The sequence below is a fragment of the Crinia signifera genome, chromosome 5 (assembly GCF_055691185.1).
Source record: "Crinia signifera chromosome 5, ASM5569118v1, whole genome shotgun sequence".
Taxonomy (NCBI): domain Eukaryota; kingdom Metazoa; phylum Chordata; class Amphibia; order Anura; family Myobatrachidae; genus Crinia; species Crinia signifera.
Window position 1 is genome coordinate 300,622,433 of NC_139221.1, and position 22,515 is coordinate 300,644,947.

General features: G+C 45.4%; 1 protein-coding gene across 1 annotated transcript in view; it reads left to right on the forward strand.

Annotated features, from left to right (window-relative positions):
• The window catches only part of ZNF804B (zinc finger protein 804B), a 295,966-nt gene that overhangs the window by 265,742 nt on the left and 7,709 nt on the right, over positions 1 to 22,515 (forward strand). Inside the window, exons 2-3 of the mRNA XM_083189383.1 lie at positions 1,889 to 2,032; positions 17,901 to 18,031. Of these exons, the coding sequence (XP_083045509.1) occupies positions 1,889 to 2,032; positions 17,901 to 18,031 (275 nt within the window). The remainder of the gene's footprint in view (positions 1 to 1,888; positions 2,033 to 17,900; positions 18,032 to 22,515) is intronic.

Genomic DNA, 22,515 nt, shown 5'->3' on the forward strand with positions numbered 1-22,515 from the left:
TAAATTCTATCATCTATAGAAATAAATAGGGCAAACCTGATTGTCTGCATTGAAATAGGTATGAGCAGTCACATGATCAGAACGGGTCTTGCACTGATGCTTGTAGCTGCTTGTCAGCTGCAACATGAGTCAGTGTCACATTCAACTGAATCCAGTCGTTGTATACCCCAACAAGTATCCAATGCACGCAATTGGTTGAAAACTAGTAACACCATTTGTTTTACATAAAGCAAAGGACTGTAGTGTAAAATACAGGACCATGTGCTAAAGCAGGACATGCCCTGTGTAACAAAATAAAAATTAGTGGTGTAACCCATAGCAACATGTCATGTTTACTGCGGAGAGACAGGAATAATGAGCACAATAGATTATACTTACTCCTTTAAACAAAATAAACACCTAGAACACATAAACAAAATGTAACGGACGAGAAAGAACCCGAGTCCATTATTGCCGAGCGCCTATCAGGTTACTCCCATCACCTTGACATCTTCTGTCATTTCTGCTGATGTTATATTATCCATCTGAAAGTACTCATATATATTTCATATGCCCAATTCCCAGGACAACCTCTTTCACATTTTCTTGTCCATTTAGTTGACCACAGTCTGTTCACAGACTTTCCATACCCAATCGATGCCCATCAGCCGCAGCTCGCAGCATTGTGCAGCCAAGAATGTAAAACATGACCCTGATTTGGAATTAAATAAATGTAACACAAGACAATGAGCTGTATTTTAAAACTCTTTCTAGAGCAGGTACTGCTGCTCAGTGGAGGATCACATATAGGTAATGGATTGGTAATGACTGACTAACACAAGTGGCAGCCTCTACTCTATAGCCCTGTATATGCATTGCCTGTGGTCGGCTGTGGTATAGATGCTTACAAAACATACTTTATCCACTTTACTGAGATATGTTTATAACAAGACAAAGATTAATTGGAAATCTGACGATTTAGGAGTTGATTGGCTGGTACGTTAACACCTTCCACTTTATCCCCCTTTATCTTAATACATTTACCCCAGTGTTTGAAAAATGACAGTTATTAGCTGATTGGCTGGTGCTTTATTACTCTTTATTACCATCCACTGTATCACTTGTTAAAAAATGGCCATACACTGCTGCGATGTATCGCAACAGTGTATAGCCATCCGACCCCCCCTGAGTTGCCCGGAACCTTCACATGTGGTCCTTTCACATGTGATGTATTGCATGCGACCCCAGGCTGAGTCAAAAGTCAGACAAGTATCAGTTCTGACCTCCGGCTCAGGTCTGATGTGCACGGAACCGTGCATTAGACCAAAGCGGGATGTCAAATACGTCCTATTTGGGGCAATTTCTTGGCCTACTCCGTTGAGATCGGGAGAAATCGTCCCAAATCGGACAAGTGCAAGGGCACCTTAAGGCTTAATATATTTGGCCTACTGTCTGTAAAAAACAGGAGCAGATTGGTTGGCACTTTATCTCTATTCACTTTACCATTCTCCAAGGCTTAAGGGGCCTACACACGGGGAGCATATCACTATCATTGTGGCCCCTACATACGGAGCGATGTAGGGGCCCTTCTTTAAGCCATCTAGTTAAATGGCTTGGAAAATGCACTGAATTTTCCCAGTGTGTAGACCCCATCTGCAATTAAGAGCCATGCCTGAAAGATGACTTTTTAATTGATTGTATAAAAATTACTTTTACTCATAGCCATTCTGAGGAAAAAAGACCATTACATTTCTCCCTATTTTACAATAAGAATTTTCCATTCAGGTTTGTTCCATTTGAATTGCTGTGATATTTGAATGCATACAGTTATTGAGGGGAAATATACAGAGGACAAAAGTTACCGGATCACGTTGCACAAACTCAATATTTTCTTGCTTGTTTCTTTCAGGGCTATGCGGAAAAGGGCAAGACCATCGCGAACGCTCTAGAGGATTTGAAGGCTAATTTCTATTGTGAATTATGTGACAAGCAATACCACAAGCACCAGGAGTTTGACAACCATATTAATTCTTATGACCACGCTCACAAACAGGTAATCCCGGAAATTCATGTTTACCAACGGCCTTATAATACCCGTGTTCAGACACAACACTGACACGTCCGCTGGGGAAGGTGTAAACGCAGCGCGGTGGGGATGTAGCCTTCTTTTGTTTTATTCAATCATCGCGTGGAAATCTTCGGTAACATTACACTAATCTCCCCGACCTGCTGATTTTATTCTCAGAGAGAGAAAAAAAAATGAGAGAGAGACTTTATTAGAAAAGAAATGCCTTTGGCTCCTTGTACAACTGTGAACTTATGAGTGGTGTATAAGTATAATTAGATACAGTCTCTCTTAGATAAATTGCTAAATTGAAAATATCAATGGCTGGAAGAAAAATGGTTACTTTCAAATTACCCTGAAAGTGAACTAAATATATGAGTTCCCTAATTATAGTAAAACCAGTGGCTGCAGCAGAAACACACTTTACTCAGCACTGATATTATGCCTGGATTATTACATTTATAATTTTTCATCTATAAGCAGGACTTTTTCTTTTAACGGTAACAGTCACTGGTGGGAGTATGCCAGGATACCTGAGCTCTCCCAAGTGCAATAGTAGTGTGAAGAAATAATCACTGCAGTACTGCCCGTGACCTCTATGTGGCGCTATTTCATTGAAGGTGTACTTTAGCAAGTATCCAATTACCCAGGATAAGTTATCGCAGGTTATTGCTTTGCTGGGAGATCTCCACAAAGCCCCGATAAGCTGGCGCATGCTGTGGGTTATCAGCTGAAAATGGATATGCCGCCAGCGAAATTCCACCGGTTCCTGGGTACCTGTGTGTTCTGGGGAGAATTTTTTTGTGGGGCGTGACTGAATTGGATAGTCTTATGAAAAATATTGGAGAAACATGTTTCTTTGCAGATAATTTAATACCTCCCCCCCCCACTAGGACAACATTTATACATACCATCAATAGCCCCACAGCCCCCGCAGTAGCTGCTTTATTATTGGCGGGTGGGGGGGCGCTTAAGTTAAAGTTACGCCACTGCATACCATCATTTATATTTGCCCTGGTACAATGTTATATGCAAACTCATTGGTATTGTGTGTAGCCACATGCCACTTAGGGAGTGCTAATTTAAAATGGGGGGCAGGTCAACATGACTACCACCCATTTCTCGTCACTAGAGCATTCCAAGTGCACCTTGAGATGGTTCCTTGCAATGGGGAACTTCTGGAGAATTGATCTTCCCTAGGTGGACAGTGTCTTCAGGCAATGTTAGCTATTTATGTAGGAGATCACATGGTCTCTAAAATGTCTGTTTGTGAAGGAAAATAACCAATGTCATACAGAGGTTCATCCAGATGCATGCCATCTCCTGCCCCTGTATCTCTCAGCCACACCATCATCTCCCTGTTCATCTCTCAGGCACACCATTATCTCCTTGTTTCATCTGCCTATGTCATATCTCAGCAACACCATCTCCCCTGTCACTCCCAGCCACACCATCAGCCCCCCCGTGTCTCTCAACCACACCATCGTCTCCTCCCTGTGTCCCTGCATCCTCATCTCCTAGTCGCTTCATATCTCAGCCACACTTCCCCCTGTGCCTCTCAGCCACATCAATCCCCCTATGCATCTCTCAGCTACAGCATAATCCTCCCTGCACATCTCTCAGTCACGCCGTCACCCCCCCATGTCTCTCAGCCACACCATCAACCCCCTGCATCTGTCACACCATCATCTCCAATGTGATTTTCAGCCACACCAACTGTATCTCTCAGCTACACTGTCATGCCCCCTTCATCTCTCTCAGCCACACCTACATTTCACTCATACATCTTTTAAACATATCATCATTCGCCCTGTGCCTCTTAGCCACACTGACATCCCCCATTTATATATCAGCTACACCCACATACCCTATGTGCCCCTCAGCCACACCAATATCACCCAATTGTCTCTCAGCTACATTATCATCACCAAACTGTGATAACTATGTGTCTCTCAGCTTACCCCTTCACTCTAAATCTCTAAGCCTCCCTACCTTCATTCTGTACCTCCCAGCCTCCCCAATCGCTCTGTGTCTCTCAGCCTCCCCCTTCACTCTGTGTCTCTCAGCCTTCCTTTTCACTCTGCCTCTGAGCTAATTTCACTCTGTGTCTCAATCCAACCTTGGCGTTGTGTCTCCAGTTTTTCCCCCTTCACTCTGTGTCTCACAGCCTACTCCCTTCACTCTGTATCTCTCAGTCTCCCACAGTCCTACTCATCCCACTGTGCCTCTCAGACTCCGCTTTCATCCCTTTGCTCTGTGTCTCTCAGCCTGCCTCCTTCACTCTGTATCACAGCCTACTCCCTTGACTCTGTATCTCTCAGCCTCCCAGGCATCGCACTGGACCTCTCAGCCTACCCCTTTCAATTGGTGTCTTTCATCAACCCCCTCATCCCCCTTCATTCTGTCTCTCAGCCTCACCTCTGACTTCTTAGTCTTCCTGAGGGCTGACATCAGACAGGTGGTGCACTAATGTCCTTTCCTAACTTCTCTGCTGACACCTGATAAAAAGACTCTTTTTGCCAGTCAGTAACCAAAGGTAAAGATCATTTAAAAAAACAAAACACCAAATACAACAACTACTGTACTTTTCGCACAGCTTTTGTCCTAACAATGGGCCTGGTTCATTCTAGCACCTTTTTCTTTCTTACAATTAAACTTTTTTTAAACTTTTTTATATATCACATAAATAATGCATCAGGTAACATTTCCCATCAGTACATATTTATGAAATTGTCAAGGAAGAATTTTCTTAAAGGTTAACAACCTCGCCCAGGAATGTGTTTCATTTTAATGTTCTTCAACGACTGGAGCATTAAAGGTGAAACTCCATCAAAATATCTGGATAGAAAGCCCCTCCTGCATAGTGCAATCACCGGCGTCCTTACCAAAGAATCGGCACCTCTGGGGAGGTGGTTTCTCAAATCCAACTGGCCTGTCTGCAGGCAAGGTGAACAGCGCTGGCTTTCCCTGAATAATAGTGTTACATACACATGTATATTTCCACAAATTAAATTGACTACATATAAAAAGGAACAGAATAATTCAACTCACAGATAAAACATTGTGTACAAATATAAAATACAAATAATATATGTGTTGGGGGAGAGCACGGCTCCCTGAGAAAGTTGGAGAGAGTAGGGGGTACGCAACCTGACATTTGAATTAGATGGTCAGGGGTATGGGTCATAGGGCCGAGAGTAATTAGTTTTTTTTTCATTTTTTTTTTGTTACCTGTATCGACACAGACACAGTATAAGTGCACCGCATCGCTCGGCAGACTTTTATATTCTCCCTCTATTTTCACATGGATAGTTAAGTACAGATGAAGACGCTCTCATTAGAGCGGCTCCTGGCGATCTGATCGCCATCTGCCAGTGTGCGCCGCCCCACCCCTTCCGCCAGAATGGGGTGCACGCACGAGATGCTCGCATGCCCCATTCTCGACAATGGGACGCGTGAATGTGTGAGATGATCGCGTGCAGGGCCGGCTCTACCATTAGGCAGCTTTAGGCAACTGCCTAGGGCGCCGGGATCTGCGGGGGCGCCACCAAGTCTGCAAATCAAAAAATCAAGGATGTCTATAAGGATCCTTGTTGTACTTAATGCAGGTGACGGCTGTGGAACTTCTAAGACCTCACCTCCATACTTTCCTTTGAGGCATACTTCACCACTTTGCTGCTCCCTGTGGGTAGAAAAGGGGAGGATGTGGAGGGCCTCCAGGGAGAGCAGGGGACTTGACCACTTTCCCGGTTGTTAGGCAAGTATGCCTTAATGGGTTGGAAAGTGGGTATTGGTGGTGGTATGGGAGGGGGGGGTGCAGTAAGTTGAAGTTTTGCCTAGGGTGCAAAGAAGCCTTACACCTGCCGTGCTCGCGTGTCTCTTCCATACCGCCCGCCACGCCCCCCGCCTGCCTCATCCCTTGCGTGCACAATGAGGCTGGCTACATCTGCATGGAAAAAAAAAACACAAAAAACTCATGACATCTGTTTTCATGTCAACCTTTTCCATGTGGACATATTGCCTGTGTTGACCTTCTGACTATGTCAACCTAATGCTTGTTGATTCCCAGCAAAGTAGTTGGTACTTACCCAGTTTGGAGGAGAAGTCCATGGTGCGGTCAGTGAATTAGCAAGTTGACCTCGCATCAGCGGAGCTGGTGAAGGGTGATGACCTTGGTAATGGGAGAGCTGGTCTGGACCAATAGAGTGTGGTGGCTCAATGCATTTCGGTGTGTCAGCTAACACCTTCATCAGGACCAGGAAGAGTAAAGCCCCGTACACATGGGATGATTTCAGCCATAATCGCCAGGGATATAGTCGCTGAGCGACCCTATCCCCGCGTGTAAGGGGCGCCTGTCGTCGGGATGGCGCTAACGTGACCAACCCTGGGTTGTTCGCTGGTCAGAGGAGCATGTTCCTGTGACCAGCAGCTTCCACAGGCTGAGTGTGTCATTTTTATCAGTGACCAGCATCTGATAAATCTTTAAGGGAACAAGAATCCTTTTGACGTGATAATGTAATTATCGACATAGAGTCAACAATTATATAATTATTGTATTCCCGTATATTTCACTGGCTTTCCTTCACCCCCCAAAAAAGATCAAATTTCACCTTGCCTCTAAGGTGATAATCAATTGTCTATATATTGATTGTATTAACGATTTACTCAGTGTTAGTGTGATGTTACTAAGTTGTTTTGTTGTTTGCGCCTACTGATATTGGACTTTTTTCCCCTTTCAATTTTTACTTACCTTAAATAAAAGTTACATTTTAAATCCACATACCGTAAGTGTGCCCCCCAAAAAATAGAGTGCCTGCCTCATTCTCTTTAGCCAATAAGATTCTGTCTGTCATTTCTCTATTGATCATAGAAAATCATACACAGAGGCCCTTATTCAGATCTGATCGCAGTACAAATTTGTACTCAAAATGGGCAAAACCATGTGCACTGCAGGTGGGGCAGATTTAACATGTATAGAGATAGATGGAGAATAGAATAGTTAGATTTGGGTGAGTTATTTTCTGTGCAGAGTAAATACTGGCTGCATTATTTTTACGCTGCAATTTAGATTTCAGTTTCAACACACTTCACCCAAATTTAACTCTCTCTGCACATGTTACATCTGCCCCACCTGCAGTGCAGCATGTTTTTGCCCATTTTGAGAACAAATTTGTACTGCGATCAGATCTGAATGAGGGCCAGAACCTGCTTGGTTGCTATAGGCAACATCACTTCTTTTCATCTTTAGAAACATTAGTAATTGTACCCCATAGGCTGCAGTAGAAGTTTTCCTTTAAAAATTAATTCCCTTTAAATTGAATTAAATTTCCCAGTTTGCCAACACCGTTAATTTATATTTATTATAATTTAAAGTTAGGCATTTATACGCACATGTAATTAACATTTTTCCTGTTAACCGGCCAAGTGATGTACTTAATCAGTGGTTTTTCCAGCTGCAGTGGGACTACAAGTCTCAGCACTACGAGCAAGAGGTTTAGAGCTCATGCCGGGACTTGCAATTCTGCAACAGCTGGAGAACCGCATGTGTTCTACCTCTTCTCTAATGAAGGCGTTATTCTTCACTGGAGGCCTGCGTGCTACATATCTACTCTGCATATAATTACCAATGTAATTGTCTAATTTAGCCTTATCATATGCTACATGTCATTTGCGTAATTTAGGATTTTATCACAGTACGTAGATCTAACGTGTAATTTGATTTCTGGCGAAGATGGTTATGCATTGTCCTATTAGATCGTAATGGAGCGACGCATAAACGCAATTTTGAAGCTTTTTTGGCCCTGTGTTTGATACGTACCTGTCTCCAGCTGTGATAATTATAGTATATAATATAACATGCCTTTTTTTTTAAGCCAGCAAAGAAAAAACAATATACTGTAACTGGTAGACGGACCTTCTTTTGCCTTAAGGGATTTTACAAATCACTGCGCAAAATGTCTCCTTCTCCAGCTTCCCTTCCAGTCCTTTAGGGGCTGATGACCTGCTCACTGGAATGCAAGTATTCAGAGCCCAGAGAACAGGCAGCCCCCGTACCAGAGGCGTAGCTACCGTAAGGCAGCCACCGCGGCTGCTTGGGGGAGCAAGCGCCAGCGGGGCGCCGCCGGTGCCCGGGGACTCTGGTCAGACCCCCCCTTACCCCTCCGCATGCCGCCGCCACCGCATTCAGTCCGGAACCGCAGATAGCCTCCGGGCTCCGTCTCCTGCAGTAATGAAAAATGTCAGGACAAAATGGCTGCCCCCTAATAGCAGACAGTTTTTACGGATGCTAGAGGAGGCCGCCGCCTCCTCTAACATCCCTAAAAAAACTGTCTGCTGTACGGGGGCAGCCATTTTGTCCTGTCATTTTTCATTACTGCAGGAGACGGAGCCCGGAGGCTATCTGCGGTGCCGGACTGAATGCGGGGCCGGCGGCGGCATGCGGAGGGGTAAGGTAATTTTTTGGCGGGGGGGGGGCGCCTCAATATTAGTTACGCCTCTGCCCCGTACCGCACTTCCCCGCCCCACAGCTGCAAACCCATACGCAGTCATGCACACAGGAGGGGAAATAATTCACCATCTAATTATTTCCCCCCTGCTTGCTGTGTGAGCCAGGACTCACTCGGCGCTGTAAAGGCCATGGGGATAAGGAGGTCGCCGGTGACGTCCTTAGACGGCTGGAGAACGCCTGTGTTTTCTGGGGAATGCTGGCGACACAACACCAAAATTACCCTGCAAGCAGCGAGCGAAGATTAGCCTTCGCTCGTTGCCTTTGGGCAGACTGCTCACGCATGCACGCAGGGCCGCCGACAGGGGGGTGCTGTGGGTACAGCTGTCTCGGGTCCTGGCCTCTGGAAGGGCCTGGGCAGCTAATTTTGCCCACAGCAACCCTCCGCTGTATGCTGCCTGCGCTGCGCTCGGTCCTCATTCAGCAGGTCTCGAACCACGTGCTTCTTCAATGTAGGATGCCGGCGGCCAATGAAAATACTGCATCGGCTTTTGAACCAATCAGAGCTTGTTTACGGTTAGCCAATCAGAGCAGCTGCCGGTACACGAGCTCTGATTGGCTCATCAGCCGGTGCTGCAATTTTAATTGGTCACTGCATTGAAGAAGCATGTGCTTCGGGACCTGCCGAGTCTGGCGGTAAGTTAAGGGAGGGGGGGTACGGGAGCGCACTGACAGCTCAGGGTGGGGGGGGGAGGCGGACAGGAAAAATCCTAGTGGCAGCCCTGCATGCACACAGAGTACAGCGAGCATGCGCAGTCGTTCGATAATCGGTCAGGCTACGAATTCACAGTCCATCCGTACGAGTGTGAAACAGCTCCTTAGAGTTGATCCTGGATGAATTGCTAATTTGTTACACGGCAGAAAATGTGGACAACATTATCTCACAATATGTTATACTGTAGCTGTAATCACCATATCATTTTGCAGCATAAATTAAAGCCCCATACACACTACAAGCCCTTCTGAGCAATATCTATTGTATGCTCTTACATATTGGACTTGCCCCATTACAACTCTATTGTTCTAATTGCATATAGACAGTATACTTCGCATGTGTTAATTGGCTAAAGGTTGTTCTAGTCTCATATACTGCATGCTCTCATTGGTTACCGGTTGGGCTAGCTCCCATAAATCCTCTTATTGGCAACAGGGTAGCCATTTTTGTCTGTCATTTTGGTAACCAAACCAAAAACCAAGAGAACGCAGCTTATGAAACCCCTATAAATACTAATGGCTGCTTGGGTATAAACACAATAATGACAACCAATTGCTTTTGTTGAACCAACGTTGAAACACTCTTTACAGGCGTGACTTGTGTACTTTTTTGTGAATCTCACAAAGGGCCTCAGTTAATTACATTTCTAATAATTACGCTGTCTTGATTATTGGTTCAGATTACAGAAATGCCCCATACTGTATATAGGGCCCGATTCAGATCAGAATTTGTACAGCAACCGATCATCGATGCCCTGCGCATAAATCCGGCCCGTAGTATGCATGCGCGATGCCTGCCAGCGAAGTAATGCTGCTACCTTTTCCTTTGCTAGCCGTTCGCCAGGTGAATCACAGGAAGTAGACGTCTGGGGCTGGTAACCGGCCACTTAATGGAAGTGTTAAGGAAAATGCAGGCGTGCCAAAGCCTGTGACATCAGCACCAGGCAGCATATGCCTGCATTCATCCCAGCCGCTGAGTACGTCTCTGGCTACTCCTAGCTTGCGATGACTGCTGCCCAGTGGAAAAATCATTTGATTCTGAGCCTGTAACAAAGGATTTTGGACATTTTCGCTCTGCTGCAAATTCTACACCAGCCACATAAATCCACAGCGAGCACCTTCATTCTCAATGCAGGATTTTACTATAGCGGAGCATCAACTTCAATGCTGGAAACTGCTGATCTATTAACTGGAACCATAGCAATGCTGACCATGATGCATCAGTGCCGCTGACATATTAAAGTGCTCAACTCCTTAAGCTGGCCATACACTTATGCAACTCCTCTTGAAGCGCCCGGGAGCTTTTTACATGCGATACAGTATATTTTATATGATCCCGTTCACCATTGCCGGAGGCTGTCCGAACCGACAGGTCTTACATGCAGTACGTCCGATCTCTGACTCCGATATGATACGAACAGGAATCGGAGACAGAACACATACGATTTGCCTTTTTGCATCCGATTTTTCGGCCCAATCTGTCGTAATCGGAAGTGGCCAAATCGTACTAATATGTAGGGGTATTTTAAAAAAATGTCTGAAACTTGTGTCCCTGTAGACTGCACCCCTAAAATGTGCCCATGGCCATGTTTGTAATCCATAGATTATTATTACCAGTTATTTATATAGCGCACACATATACCACAGCAGTTTACAGAGAATATTGGAACATTTACATCAGTCCCTGCCCCAGTAGAGCTTACAATCTATATTCCCTACCACATGTACACGCACACACAGAATTCTAAGGTTAATTTTTGTTGGGAGTAAATTAACCTACCAGTATATTTTTGAATTGTGGGAGGAAACCGGAGTACCCAGAGGAAACCCACGCAAGCACAGGGAAAATATACAAACTATGCACAGTTAGGGCCATGGTGGGAATGGAACCCATGACCTCAGCGCTGTGAGGCAATAATGCTAACCATTACACCATCCCTACTGCCCTACATCCTTACATTATGGAGCTTAGAACAGAACCGTTTTGCAACCAATAACTGCATACAGAAGAATCTGAAGCCCTTACAACAGACAGCAATGATACGCATTCAAGTGATGCCAGATTAGAAGGGAAAAAAATTGGATTGTGAAATGCCACTGAACACAGCTTGGTGACTGTTTGTATCTGCAGGCGTCACATTCCAGATTTAAATGTCAATTGATACAACAGTTTATATACTCAGCCCACTATTCTATGGGGCCCAATCTGCTTTACTGAGAAATACTTACACCTGCTGCTCAAAACATAGCTGCAAACCTTGTTAAAAAATTTAGCGCTGAGCAAATAAATTATTATATGTCTTCATTGGGAAGAGCATGTTGTTTGCCGTAATGAGATTCCTGTAATCATTAGCACTTATGAAAGCTGTAACAAATAATGTTGAGTGCTCCCTTTAAATTAAAAGGCTAGATAAGCCAAATCTGTCATTAACTGTTAAATGCTATGAAATTGCATTTGGCGCTCTTAAGACTGGAGGCTAATTAATATGTAAATGGCCTATTTAACCTTTTTTTTTATAAATTGAAACCCACGGGACACTTAATTTCATCGTTGTTAATGTTGGTCCATTGTTAAGCAGACAATTGTTTTACATTGCAATGGGCGAGGAATTCAAGATACGTGATCAAATATTTTTAATAAGAAATCGCAAACCGTTAAGAAGACAAAACCCGTCATGGGGATGAGGTCTTTTATTGCGTTTCGTATTGACTTTATTTTTTAAAGGGGATATTGTATTGTAATATTATCATTTTTGCTTTCCGCGGCACTGTTATTTACAGTAGCTACATAGAGGAGTGCAATATCACTTTATATCATTGTTATATCAACTTAAAAACTTAACGACACATGTATTTCATGCTCAGTGCTTCAACGACCACTTGCAGTATGTATTAATGACTTAGGGGGGAGATGTATGAAGCAGTGATAAGGGAGAAGTGAGCCAGGGGAGAAGTGGCTCATGGCAACCAATCAGCACTTAAGTAACATCTATAATTTGCATAATATAAAATTATACAGAGCAGCTGATTGGTTGACATGGGCCGCTTTTCCTCTGGCTCACTTCTCCTCCCTAATCACTGCATCAAACATCTACCCCATGGTGACATATATTTTTTTAAAAGATCCACTGGTGGTACTAATTATTTCACCATGGATGGGACTTGGGGCTCATAAATAGGCACTATGGGTCTCAAGAGCCTTCCCTAAAATCTCCTCTTGGTTGATTCCTTGGAATAGGAAGTCTTTCTAATACAGATGGAGCCATCCTCATGGATAGCCATGGCGAGCCATGGTGAGCCAAGGCCTATTGTTCTCAGCTGCAATACAATACATGGAACAATACAGTAGGGGATTAGCAGAGTAATCCTATTACTCGCTTAATCATATTAAAGGGCTCTGTTGCCGGAAGGGAGTCTAAGGCGGAGGTTGGATATGCAGCAGGTCTGACCTCCAACTCCGAACCACCAATGCGCATGGGACTACACATTGGATGGAATGTCAAACTGTGTCCAAATCGGACAAGTGATGGCCAGCTTTAGACTTCATAAGTATTGGCATAAAAAATCCTCCTTTTTTAAAACAGGTGACATAATGTAAACGATAATAAGTGTTGGATCCTATTGATTGCAATATTACCATACACACGAATGAAGATGAAGAGAAGACCAAATTAGTGGCTGATTATACATAGCAGTAGCATCGTTTAATACTGTAGACCAAAAAAATAAGGATGGTGACATTTGGATTGCCAAATCACTGATATAGTGCCAGCGGGCACTGAACAACTTGCCTGGATGACTAAGAGGGGTATTCAATGGGGTTTATTCTAGTTCATTCTTTCTGACAAAATCCTTCTTAGATGGACAAAACCATGTGCACTGCAGGGGGGCAGATGTAACATGTGCAGATAGAATTAGATTTGGGTGAGTTATTTTGTTTCTGTGCAGGGAAAATACTGACTGCTTTATTTTACACTGCAATATAGATCTCACTTTGAAGAAAAACCCCACCCAAATCTAATTCTCTCTGCACAAGTTACATCTGCCCCACCCGCAGTGCACATGGTTTTGTCCATCTAAGAAGGATTTTGTCAGAAAGAATGAACTAGAATAACCCCCAATGTCAGGGGCACGGCTGTCGAGCAAGCTCGACAGCCGTGCCCCTATTCCCGTTCTCGCTTGTCACGACTGAAGCTCGGCGATCGGGATTCAATGTCCCGGCCGCCGAGCGGCTAGAAAGGGGCGTGGCCGCGAGTTGAGGACGGAAATAGACGAGCTCCGGCCGGGAGCTCGCCTATTTCTGGCTTTTCTCAGCAGAACGAGCCCGACAGCTTGTGATGTCGGGCTCGTTCTGCGCAGAACCCCTGTTCAATGCTGTCGGGGAAGACAGCATTGAATAGGGCCCCGCAGCCATCTCCCCCGTCGGGAGATGGCTGCGGGAGCACGACACCCATTGAATACCCCCCTAAATCTTAATTTCAGTCAATAATGTCCACTAGAATAAATCCAGCATGGTACTGAAATTATCCTTATTTTTAAACGTCTATTATATTGAAGCACTTTAGAATAGACAGCGTGAACACATTCCTTTAAGTCAGCAGATTTGCTCCATGACACACCAATTAATTGTTTAATAAACATCCTTTACAACCGTGTTTTAACTTATCCAACCATTATCTTTCTCAAGGTTCTTCAGCAAGGCAGTTTAAAAAATAACACTGTAGTATACATTGGTATCGGCTTGTTTGTTTTACAGAATCAATTTTAAGTAAAATTAAATCCTGTTTACCAGACATGAAATTTAGATATCATATGGGGTGACATTTAATAGGATGAGAGATTCTGAAAGGGAGAGATTTGGTAAGAAATCTCCAGGTTTTTAAAGCGGCAATCATTTACACAGCAAAACCGGCGCTTTCTTACCAAATCTCTTACTTTCAGAATCTCTCATCCTATTAAATTTCACCCCATATTTCCTATATGTTTATTGCACACCATGGGCCACATGTCGTAGGGTGTGAGAATCAGTGATAGATTTTGATAGAGTTTTTCCATTTTTTTTAAAGCGGCAATCATTTACATGGCAAAATCAACCTGGTTTTGCAGTGTAATTGCTTACCTACATGCTTGTTGCCAGCGGTTACATGCTTCTTGTTGGGGAGGGTATTCTCATTGCCACGGGGCATTGCCAGGGTGGAAGTTACATGCTCGTTGCTATTGGAGTTACATGCTCATTGCTAGAAGGAGGTACATGCTCATTGCTAGAAGGAGGTACATGTTCATTGCCAGGGAGGCGGTTTACCTGCTTATTGCCAGGGGGGAGTTATAGGCTTTTTCTCAAGGGGACTGACTGCATACTCTTTGCAAAGGGGACTTGCATGCTCGTTGCCAGGGTGTTGCTAACAGCGCGCTCTTCTCAGCATACATCGGCAGCATCCAACCCGCAGCAGGCCACTTTTATATTCTGGCGGTGGCGGCCTCTTTAAAAAATGGCCACCTCCTTGGAGGAGACAGACACTAGAGGTCCAGCCGAACCACTAGTGTCTCTCTCTTCCAAGGCGGCGGCCATTTTGGATGGGTTGATTGAGTTTTGCAAGTTTTTTTGGTGCCATTGTTAACACCTCAGCATGTGGATTCCCAGTTAATGTACTGGGTTTCCTCGCATGGCTTCGGCACACTTTGCCGGCACACTTTATCGTTCCCAATCAGAGTCCACGTGAATAATTAAGTATTAAAAAGTTCAAAATATGCCAAAAAAATCCCCCCAAAAATCTTGTGTCGACCGTTTTACGTGTTGACCTTTTGCTTGTATTGACATTTTGCGCATGTGGACCCATTAACTGTCGAACTAGACACTGTCAGCCATCTGGATTTCCTACTCGTCATCATTCTGGAAATGTAATACTGTATCAGACTGTGAGGTAAATTTTCAAATTAAAATGGGAGTTCTTTTTAAGGTGGGATGTTTTCTATCATGAAAAGATGCGGGTATTATCCTAGTCTGTTAATGATTGTGCGATTACAATGTCAGACATATTTCATTGCAGTGTAGTGCAGGTCTCTTAAGAAAATCTCTTCAAATTGATTATATTACCGAAACAATGCTTCAGGCTTAGCTACGCCTGGCATGCGGAATTATATATAATTTACTCTCAATTGACATGCCGAAACAAAACGCAGCAGATCGCCTCTAAACATGAATATCTATACTGCTGCAACAAATCACTTACCATTAACGTTTTTGCTTCTTTATGTTTTTTAAACATATTTGACCACATATTTGTCTGTATGTTAATGAAGGATGTTCCAGCTCCGCATTATTTTTTTTTTATAAAACAAATAAAAATAGGTCACAACTCATTTGTAGTATATGCACCAGAGAGAGATTGCCTGTGTGACCGTGGTACGCGTACACAGAGATAGAACTAACATTGGTGCAGGATTGCTCTGGGGCCCTGAGGGCTAAAGGGCCTACTGCTGACACTCACTGCTCGGTGGCATAGTGTGAACTGGGGTTGGAGTGGAGGAGAGGGGCCCAAATTCTATTTTTGCACCTGGGCCCACCACTCACAAGTTCCGCCACTGCGTGTACAAATATAAGGCGACCTTACACGAAAAAATTTGTGTGACAGACAATAAGGCCAGTTGTAAACCTAGCTGTCTGCAATTTGCCAGCTTGTGTGGACAAAGGCGCTGACAGGTAGGCCGAGCCCTGGTAAAATGGAGGGGGCGTGGCCACCAGACAGGGGCATGGCTTCCGGTAGGGGCTGGGCCAGGTCCTCTTGAAAAAAAAAAAAAACGTGTAATTTGTGCAGGTTCCTCCTCGCACATGCACACATAGTGGAGAGAGAGGACAGGCTGGCCCTGCAGGTGTCTCTCTCCCCAGCTCAGAACACAGCATTGAGCAGAGTGTTCTGAGCTTGGGAGAGAGGCTGTACTGCAGCAGCATCCTGTCATCTCTCTTTCCCCACTGCCTGGCTCCCTGAAAGAAATAAGGAGGGAGCAGGACCTACCCCCCACCCCCAAGCAGAGACGGGGCCATGGTCGCCACTGTGTGTTAATGCAATAAGACAGTAGGTAACTTGTCATGTCCAGAAACAGTGGCTCTGAAATGCTTAACAAGAAAAGACATGGTACATGCTTTTCAAAATGTTAGTACATAATCACAATCTAAAAGTGCATGGAATACAGTTTATTTTTAATATCCACACGCTGGAGATTGAGCGCAGCGTGTGGATGACAGAGTGTTGTCTTAGCGCTGGGGCTCTCTCCCCTCACTTAGTGGTGGCTATCAGACGGGAGTTCTAGTTAGTGTGTACCTTAGCCGATACCGGAAGCGGAAGTCCGTGCGTGTCACGGTCCGCCGGGCTTGCGTTCCATGAGTATCCAGCTACGTGACGCTGTGCAGTAAACGAACTTCAGGTGTATGATACAGGTGAGCTGTGTTTGGCTTGTTTTGGCGGGCTTTCTTGTCCTATATAGATGGCTTGTATTCAGTAGTGGATGTGCTCCTGACGAAGGTGGTTGTTCCACCGAAACAGCCTGTTGAGCCAGTATGGTGAAGGGACCAGCATGGGCATCCACGGGCACTTTGTCATCTACCCGGTTTGGATAAGTACCCCAGCTCTTTTTTATGCAATACATTGCCATGTGTTATTGACCTCTCACTCAGAGCTTTTTTCATAAATGTTTTGAAAACGTTTTTTGCATTGTGGTGTGCAGATTTCTTTTCCTCTCAAAGGGAAATACAAACCAGATATATATATATATATATATATATATATATATATATATATATATATATATATATATATATATATATATATATATATATTATATAAAGTATAATTTCGTAGAGGATTTTCGGAAATTTCAGAATTTCAGCTCCTTGATTGGATTTGCTTGGAAGTAAAGAAGGTGATATTCAAAAATGTTTTCTCATGTTTAATAATACAGTGCCAACTGATTTACTGTGGTGGTAATATTAATAATAATAATAATAATAATAATAATAATAATAATAAAATAACAATATCATGCTTGTAACATCACTTGTTGCCAGATCCAAATGCCTGTCAGTACTCAGAAGATGCAATGAAGTGAAGGTGCCCATAAATCTACTGTTTCGATCCCCCAACCCGCTGGCACTACTGTTATGCCAAACGGATGCGCTGATCACATCAGGGACATTTAGCATGTAAAAAATAACCCTGATTCCGCAATCCCAGCCTGGTTCAGGAAATGGGAATTTTTATGCATTTTTAATATCCCCGATCCACCGAAGCAGCAGGCAGGGGAGCGGGGGACTGCTTCGATGCGCTGCAGGTGTATGTGCCCCTTAACACCAGTCCTCAACCCATGTTGAATCATGCAAATGGGTGCTGCCAGCCAACCATTTGCACGGCTGGGTTTGGTGGACTCGGAGCCTTGCGAATCCACCAGAACAACCCCCTTTATCTCCGTCTGCTTTATCATTCTCCAAGGCTTAGTAAATAAACCCCGTAATGAGATAGATTAGATGTTCCCATTTAATGAATGTAACATTGTTAATAGAGGCGTAATAATCCACGCCTGAATAAGGCAGGAACAGTATAGAGCTAACAAAATGTTATATGTATGTTTTTTTCTCTCCCTTAGAGATTAAAAGAACTAAAACAAAGAGAATTTGCTCGAAATGTGGCTTCAAAGTCATGGAAAGATGAAAAAAAGCAGGAGAAAGCACTCAAACGGCTTCATCAGCTCGCCGAGCTCCGCAAGCAGCCAGACGGGTGAGACGTTCAATGAGCAGCCTTTGAATGCGATGCTGCTGGAAGCTCTATAAGACAATGCTGCTTGATTGCAATGTTTTTACATTTAGTTATTTTTTGCACTTATGGGATAATTAAGTTATGTCACAAGTAATTTCCATACAGACTAAGTGACATAACATGATTTAGCTCTATATATGCTTTGCAATTAAAGCCGCATTCAGAAATGCTGTAGCTACTCAACACATATAGGGGGGCGGCAGGGAACGGAGTATAACAGAAATATTACCATGCCATATTTAACACACACTTGCCATTGACCACAGCTTAGAATGTAGCACCACTCTGCTGTCCTTGCCAAAGTCACTTTGCTCTTACTCTGTGTTAACCCCTCTGCTGTACTTTCTAGTGTCTGATTTTCAGGAATGTGCTTACCGCATCTTTTTTGCTGTCTGCTCTAGTAGTCTATTGCTGCTTCTGCTCCTCCTTTCCCTGTATTGTAACTATTCTTCTGTGTGCCGTACTCATATACCCATCCAGGGATGTTCAGTCACTGTAATGTAATGTACTGTTACCCATGTCACAGCACTGTAAATGTGAGGGGTATGGGGGCACTGGCACCAGCACTGTAAATGTGAGGGGTGTGGGGGGGCTGGCACATCACAGCACTGTAAATATGAGTGGTGGGGTGGGGAGCTAGCACGGGTGCCAGATGACTACCCGACACTCGGGATTCCAATGGTCAGTACTCAGACATCAGAATCCTGACTGTTTAAATGCCCGACAAACAGGATTCCGACTGACAGGGGCTATTCTCCCTTGTGGGGGTCCACAATCCCCATAGAGGGAGAATAGAACCTGTGGCAAGCGAATCGAGCCACCGAGCACGCAAGGGGCATTTTTGTGTGTGTCCCCCCCCCCCCCCCGTTGGAGCACCGGCAGTCGGGATTCCAATGGTCGGACCGCCATACCACACCCAGCTAGCACAGCACTATAAATGTGAGTGGTGGGGAGGTGGTGGGGATGTGTGTGTGTGTGTGTGTGGGGGGGGGGGGGCTAGCACAGCACTGCAAATGGGGGTGGGGGGGACTGTAACAGCATTCATTGTAAACGCCACTCATGTCTGCCCATTCAACCACAAGTAGAGATATAACAGAGATGCATTCAGCTGGGAGCCACCCATAGATGCATTGCGATTTGCTACAGAGCATGCGCAGCGCTGAAAATCCCTAGACCCGTCTATAGAATGCAATTGCAACGCTAAATGGGCCCATTGCGCTCAGCACTTTTTGGCTGCCTTTGGTTTTCCATGATCTTTACCTTTACTGTGGACATTGGACGTTTGCAAAGTGATTGCTTGCGCCTGTGCTGGAAACTCTGAGCCTGCTGCTGAGTAACCTAACCGATCATAGTCCTGATGTTGGGATCTATAATAAACATCTATTCTATAACTTACAGTATGGTACCAAAAAGCCCTTATGTGCACAGCAAAGGATATGTAATAAGCAATTATATTTCCCCATAGTGCAGTGGCAGCTCGTACCTGATTGGGGGAGGAGGGCTGCCTCTGGCCGCAGCGGGGGTACCACGATTCAGGCACCACCCTCCACCTGTCGCCACAGCTATAGCCGCCGCTGCCTTCTCTCCTGGGTACCCAACACCTGGGCTTTGATGACAGGTGCCGGGACTGGTACATGCGCAGTACAAACATATGTACTACACATGCGGCCAGCTTTTATGGGCTGCTTCGGCAACATCCCATAGAAGGATCTATGGTCCCGGTGCTTGTACAATACAAATGACAGGCACCGAGACCAGCGCGTGCGCAGTACCGATATAGGTACTGCGCATGCGCACTCGCCATCTTTGCACGGCAGCACGTAGCAAGGTGTCGCGGAGGGAGGGAACACCTCCCAATGGGACTGCCTTGGTGACTGGCAGTTTGGAATTCCAATAGGAAGTCACTGCCAGTCACAGTGAAGCCAGTGCAGTCTCACAGGCTGCATCTGGCTTCACTACAGTGGCAGATTTTACCTGGGGGGTCTGCAGCCCTGCAGCTCATAGGTAAAAACCGCCACTGCCATAGTGTGTGAAGCCACACGTATGAAACGCATAGGGCAGTGGTAGCCAACTCCAGTCCTCGAGAGCTACCAACAATTCACATTTTCCAGACAACTTAGCTGCTGCAAAGGTGCACATTTTCAAAGATCCACAGGTGGAGCTAATTACTTCACTTGTGATTCTGTGAGGAGAACTGGAAAACATTAACTGTTGGCAGGGCCGAAACTAGGGTTTCCCGCGCCCGGGGCAAGCCAGTCATCTGGTGCCCCTTCCCCTGACCGGGGGGGGGGGGGGAAGCAAATGACCGCCTTGCCCCTGGTGCCGGAGACCCCCCCTCCCCGCTGACAACATCGCCGGAGACCCCCCCCCCCACACTGACAACATGCATACCTCCTGTGTGCAGCCAGTGGGGGTCCGGGGACAGTCAGTGTGGTTCCGGGGACTGGTGTAGCCGCTGTGTAGCGGCAGCTTGACTCCATCCGTCTCTCCTACTAGCGCGGCGGCGGGAAGCGCTGATGACTTTGAAAAGACTTGCCAGAAGCTGATTGGCTGAATTCAGCCAATCAGCGTCCGGCAAGTCTTTTCAAAGTCATCAGCGCTTCCCGCCGCCACGCTAGTAGGAGAGACGGACGGAGTCAAGCTGCCGCTACAGCGGCTACCCGGAACCCTGCTGCCTGTCCCCGGACCTCCACTGGCTGTCCCCGGACCGCCGCTGGCTGTCCCCGGACCTGACAGCGCCCCCCCACCCCTCCAGCTCCCGGTGCTCCTAGTTACGGTCCAGGCATAGGGTATCCTCCTATAAAGACTGCACCAGTTTCTGACACTTAGGGGGAAATTTACTAAGATGGGAGATCTATTTCACATGGGATGTTGCTATAGGCAACCAATCAGATACTATCTATTATGTTCTAGAGGGTGCTAACAAAAATAAAAAGAAGATTCTGATTGGTTGGCCATAGCAACATCACATTTGAAATAGAACAGAGGGGCTGGGGGCATGGCAAAATGAGGGTGTGGCTTCGCGATCGAGGTCATTCCCGCAAAGCCACACACCCTTTCCCAGAGGCCACACCCCTATTTCTTTGACATATGTGGATCTGGATTCCTGATATGTTGTTTGTATGCTGTATTTTTCATAGTTGATGTGTGTGCATTAAGGGCCCCATTCACTTGTCTGATTCGGCCTCTTCTCACCCAATTCCGACGGATCGGCCCGAGGCCAAATCCGAGGTGTTTGACGTCCGAACCCAGTAGCACACGCAGGGGGGGTTTCTGAGTACCCAGAAACCCCTCCTGAAAGCTGAGGGCCCCTTCTTTCCATGGGTATAAGCATTGTAAAAATCGGCCATTGGGAACCGAAGATATCTGACTTCAAAGCAGTGGTCCCCATCCAAGCCTGTTAATTGTTATTTCCAGTCAGATATTTCAGGTTCTTTCTGACTTAGAGTTTTTCTGAGGATATATTCCAAAAGCTGGGACTCTTCCCCTTTGGTGGACACTAGAAGCTTGTCTCTACTGTGCCCAGAACCAGTGATATCAGCCTTCCAGCAGCTGGTTACTGCTCCAGCTCCACACACCTGGTATGTAGTTTTATATACTCGTTGGCAGATTGCTCTGCCTCCTGACATCTGATCCCCTAGTCCCCAATACCATTTGGTAGGTGGGATTCTCTAGTTTTTAATTCCATTAAAATCTAGGAAATCTATTTCCGGGAACTGGAGATATTTGCAGTCAAGCAAGCTGTCCTCCCACCAGAAAATTATGAATAATAAGCCCACTACACTATACACCCCTCCTCTGCATATTAAACATCCTCTACCACCCTGTAAGTTATGTATCAGGGCCCCTTCATTCAGCCCAATGCCCCCTTCTCCCACCCCATCTCCCACCATCTGTGCAGTAAAGGGGTAATTAGTGGAAATTACTGATCAAGGCCCTATATGCTGAGCGGTTGATATAATACCCTCTACCATCCGCAGGACATCAAAGCTTCCCCCACCCCGCTGGAGGATCGGTAGGGGGCCCCAATACATTGCTATGCCCAGGGGTGTACACTGCTGATGACGCCCCTGTATGTGTATGTATGTATGTATGTATATATATATAATACTTTAACTGACCCGGCATATACTGGGTCACCTAAGTGTCCATCTCCGTGCTTTGCTCCGCCCCTCCGGAAACCCCCTTCTGAAAATCCTGCGTTTGCCACTGGAACCGATGCTCGGTCCTGTGCGCATCAGATCATAGTTGGGGGTAGAATCAGCTGCACAATTGATCTCTGACTTGGCCCCCCTCCCGGCAGGGGGGGAAAGGGATCGCATTTGATATATCCTGGGCAATTTAAGAGGCAATATATGCGACATCTCCCCATAGTCGCATAGTGTATGGGGGCCATCAGATAAAGGCTACACATTAGCTTTTGCCGGATCGTGTGTATGAGGATG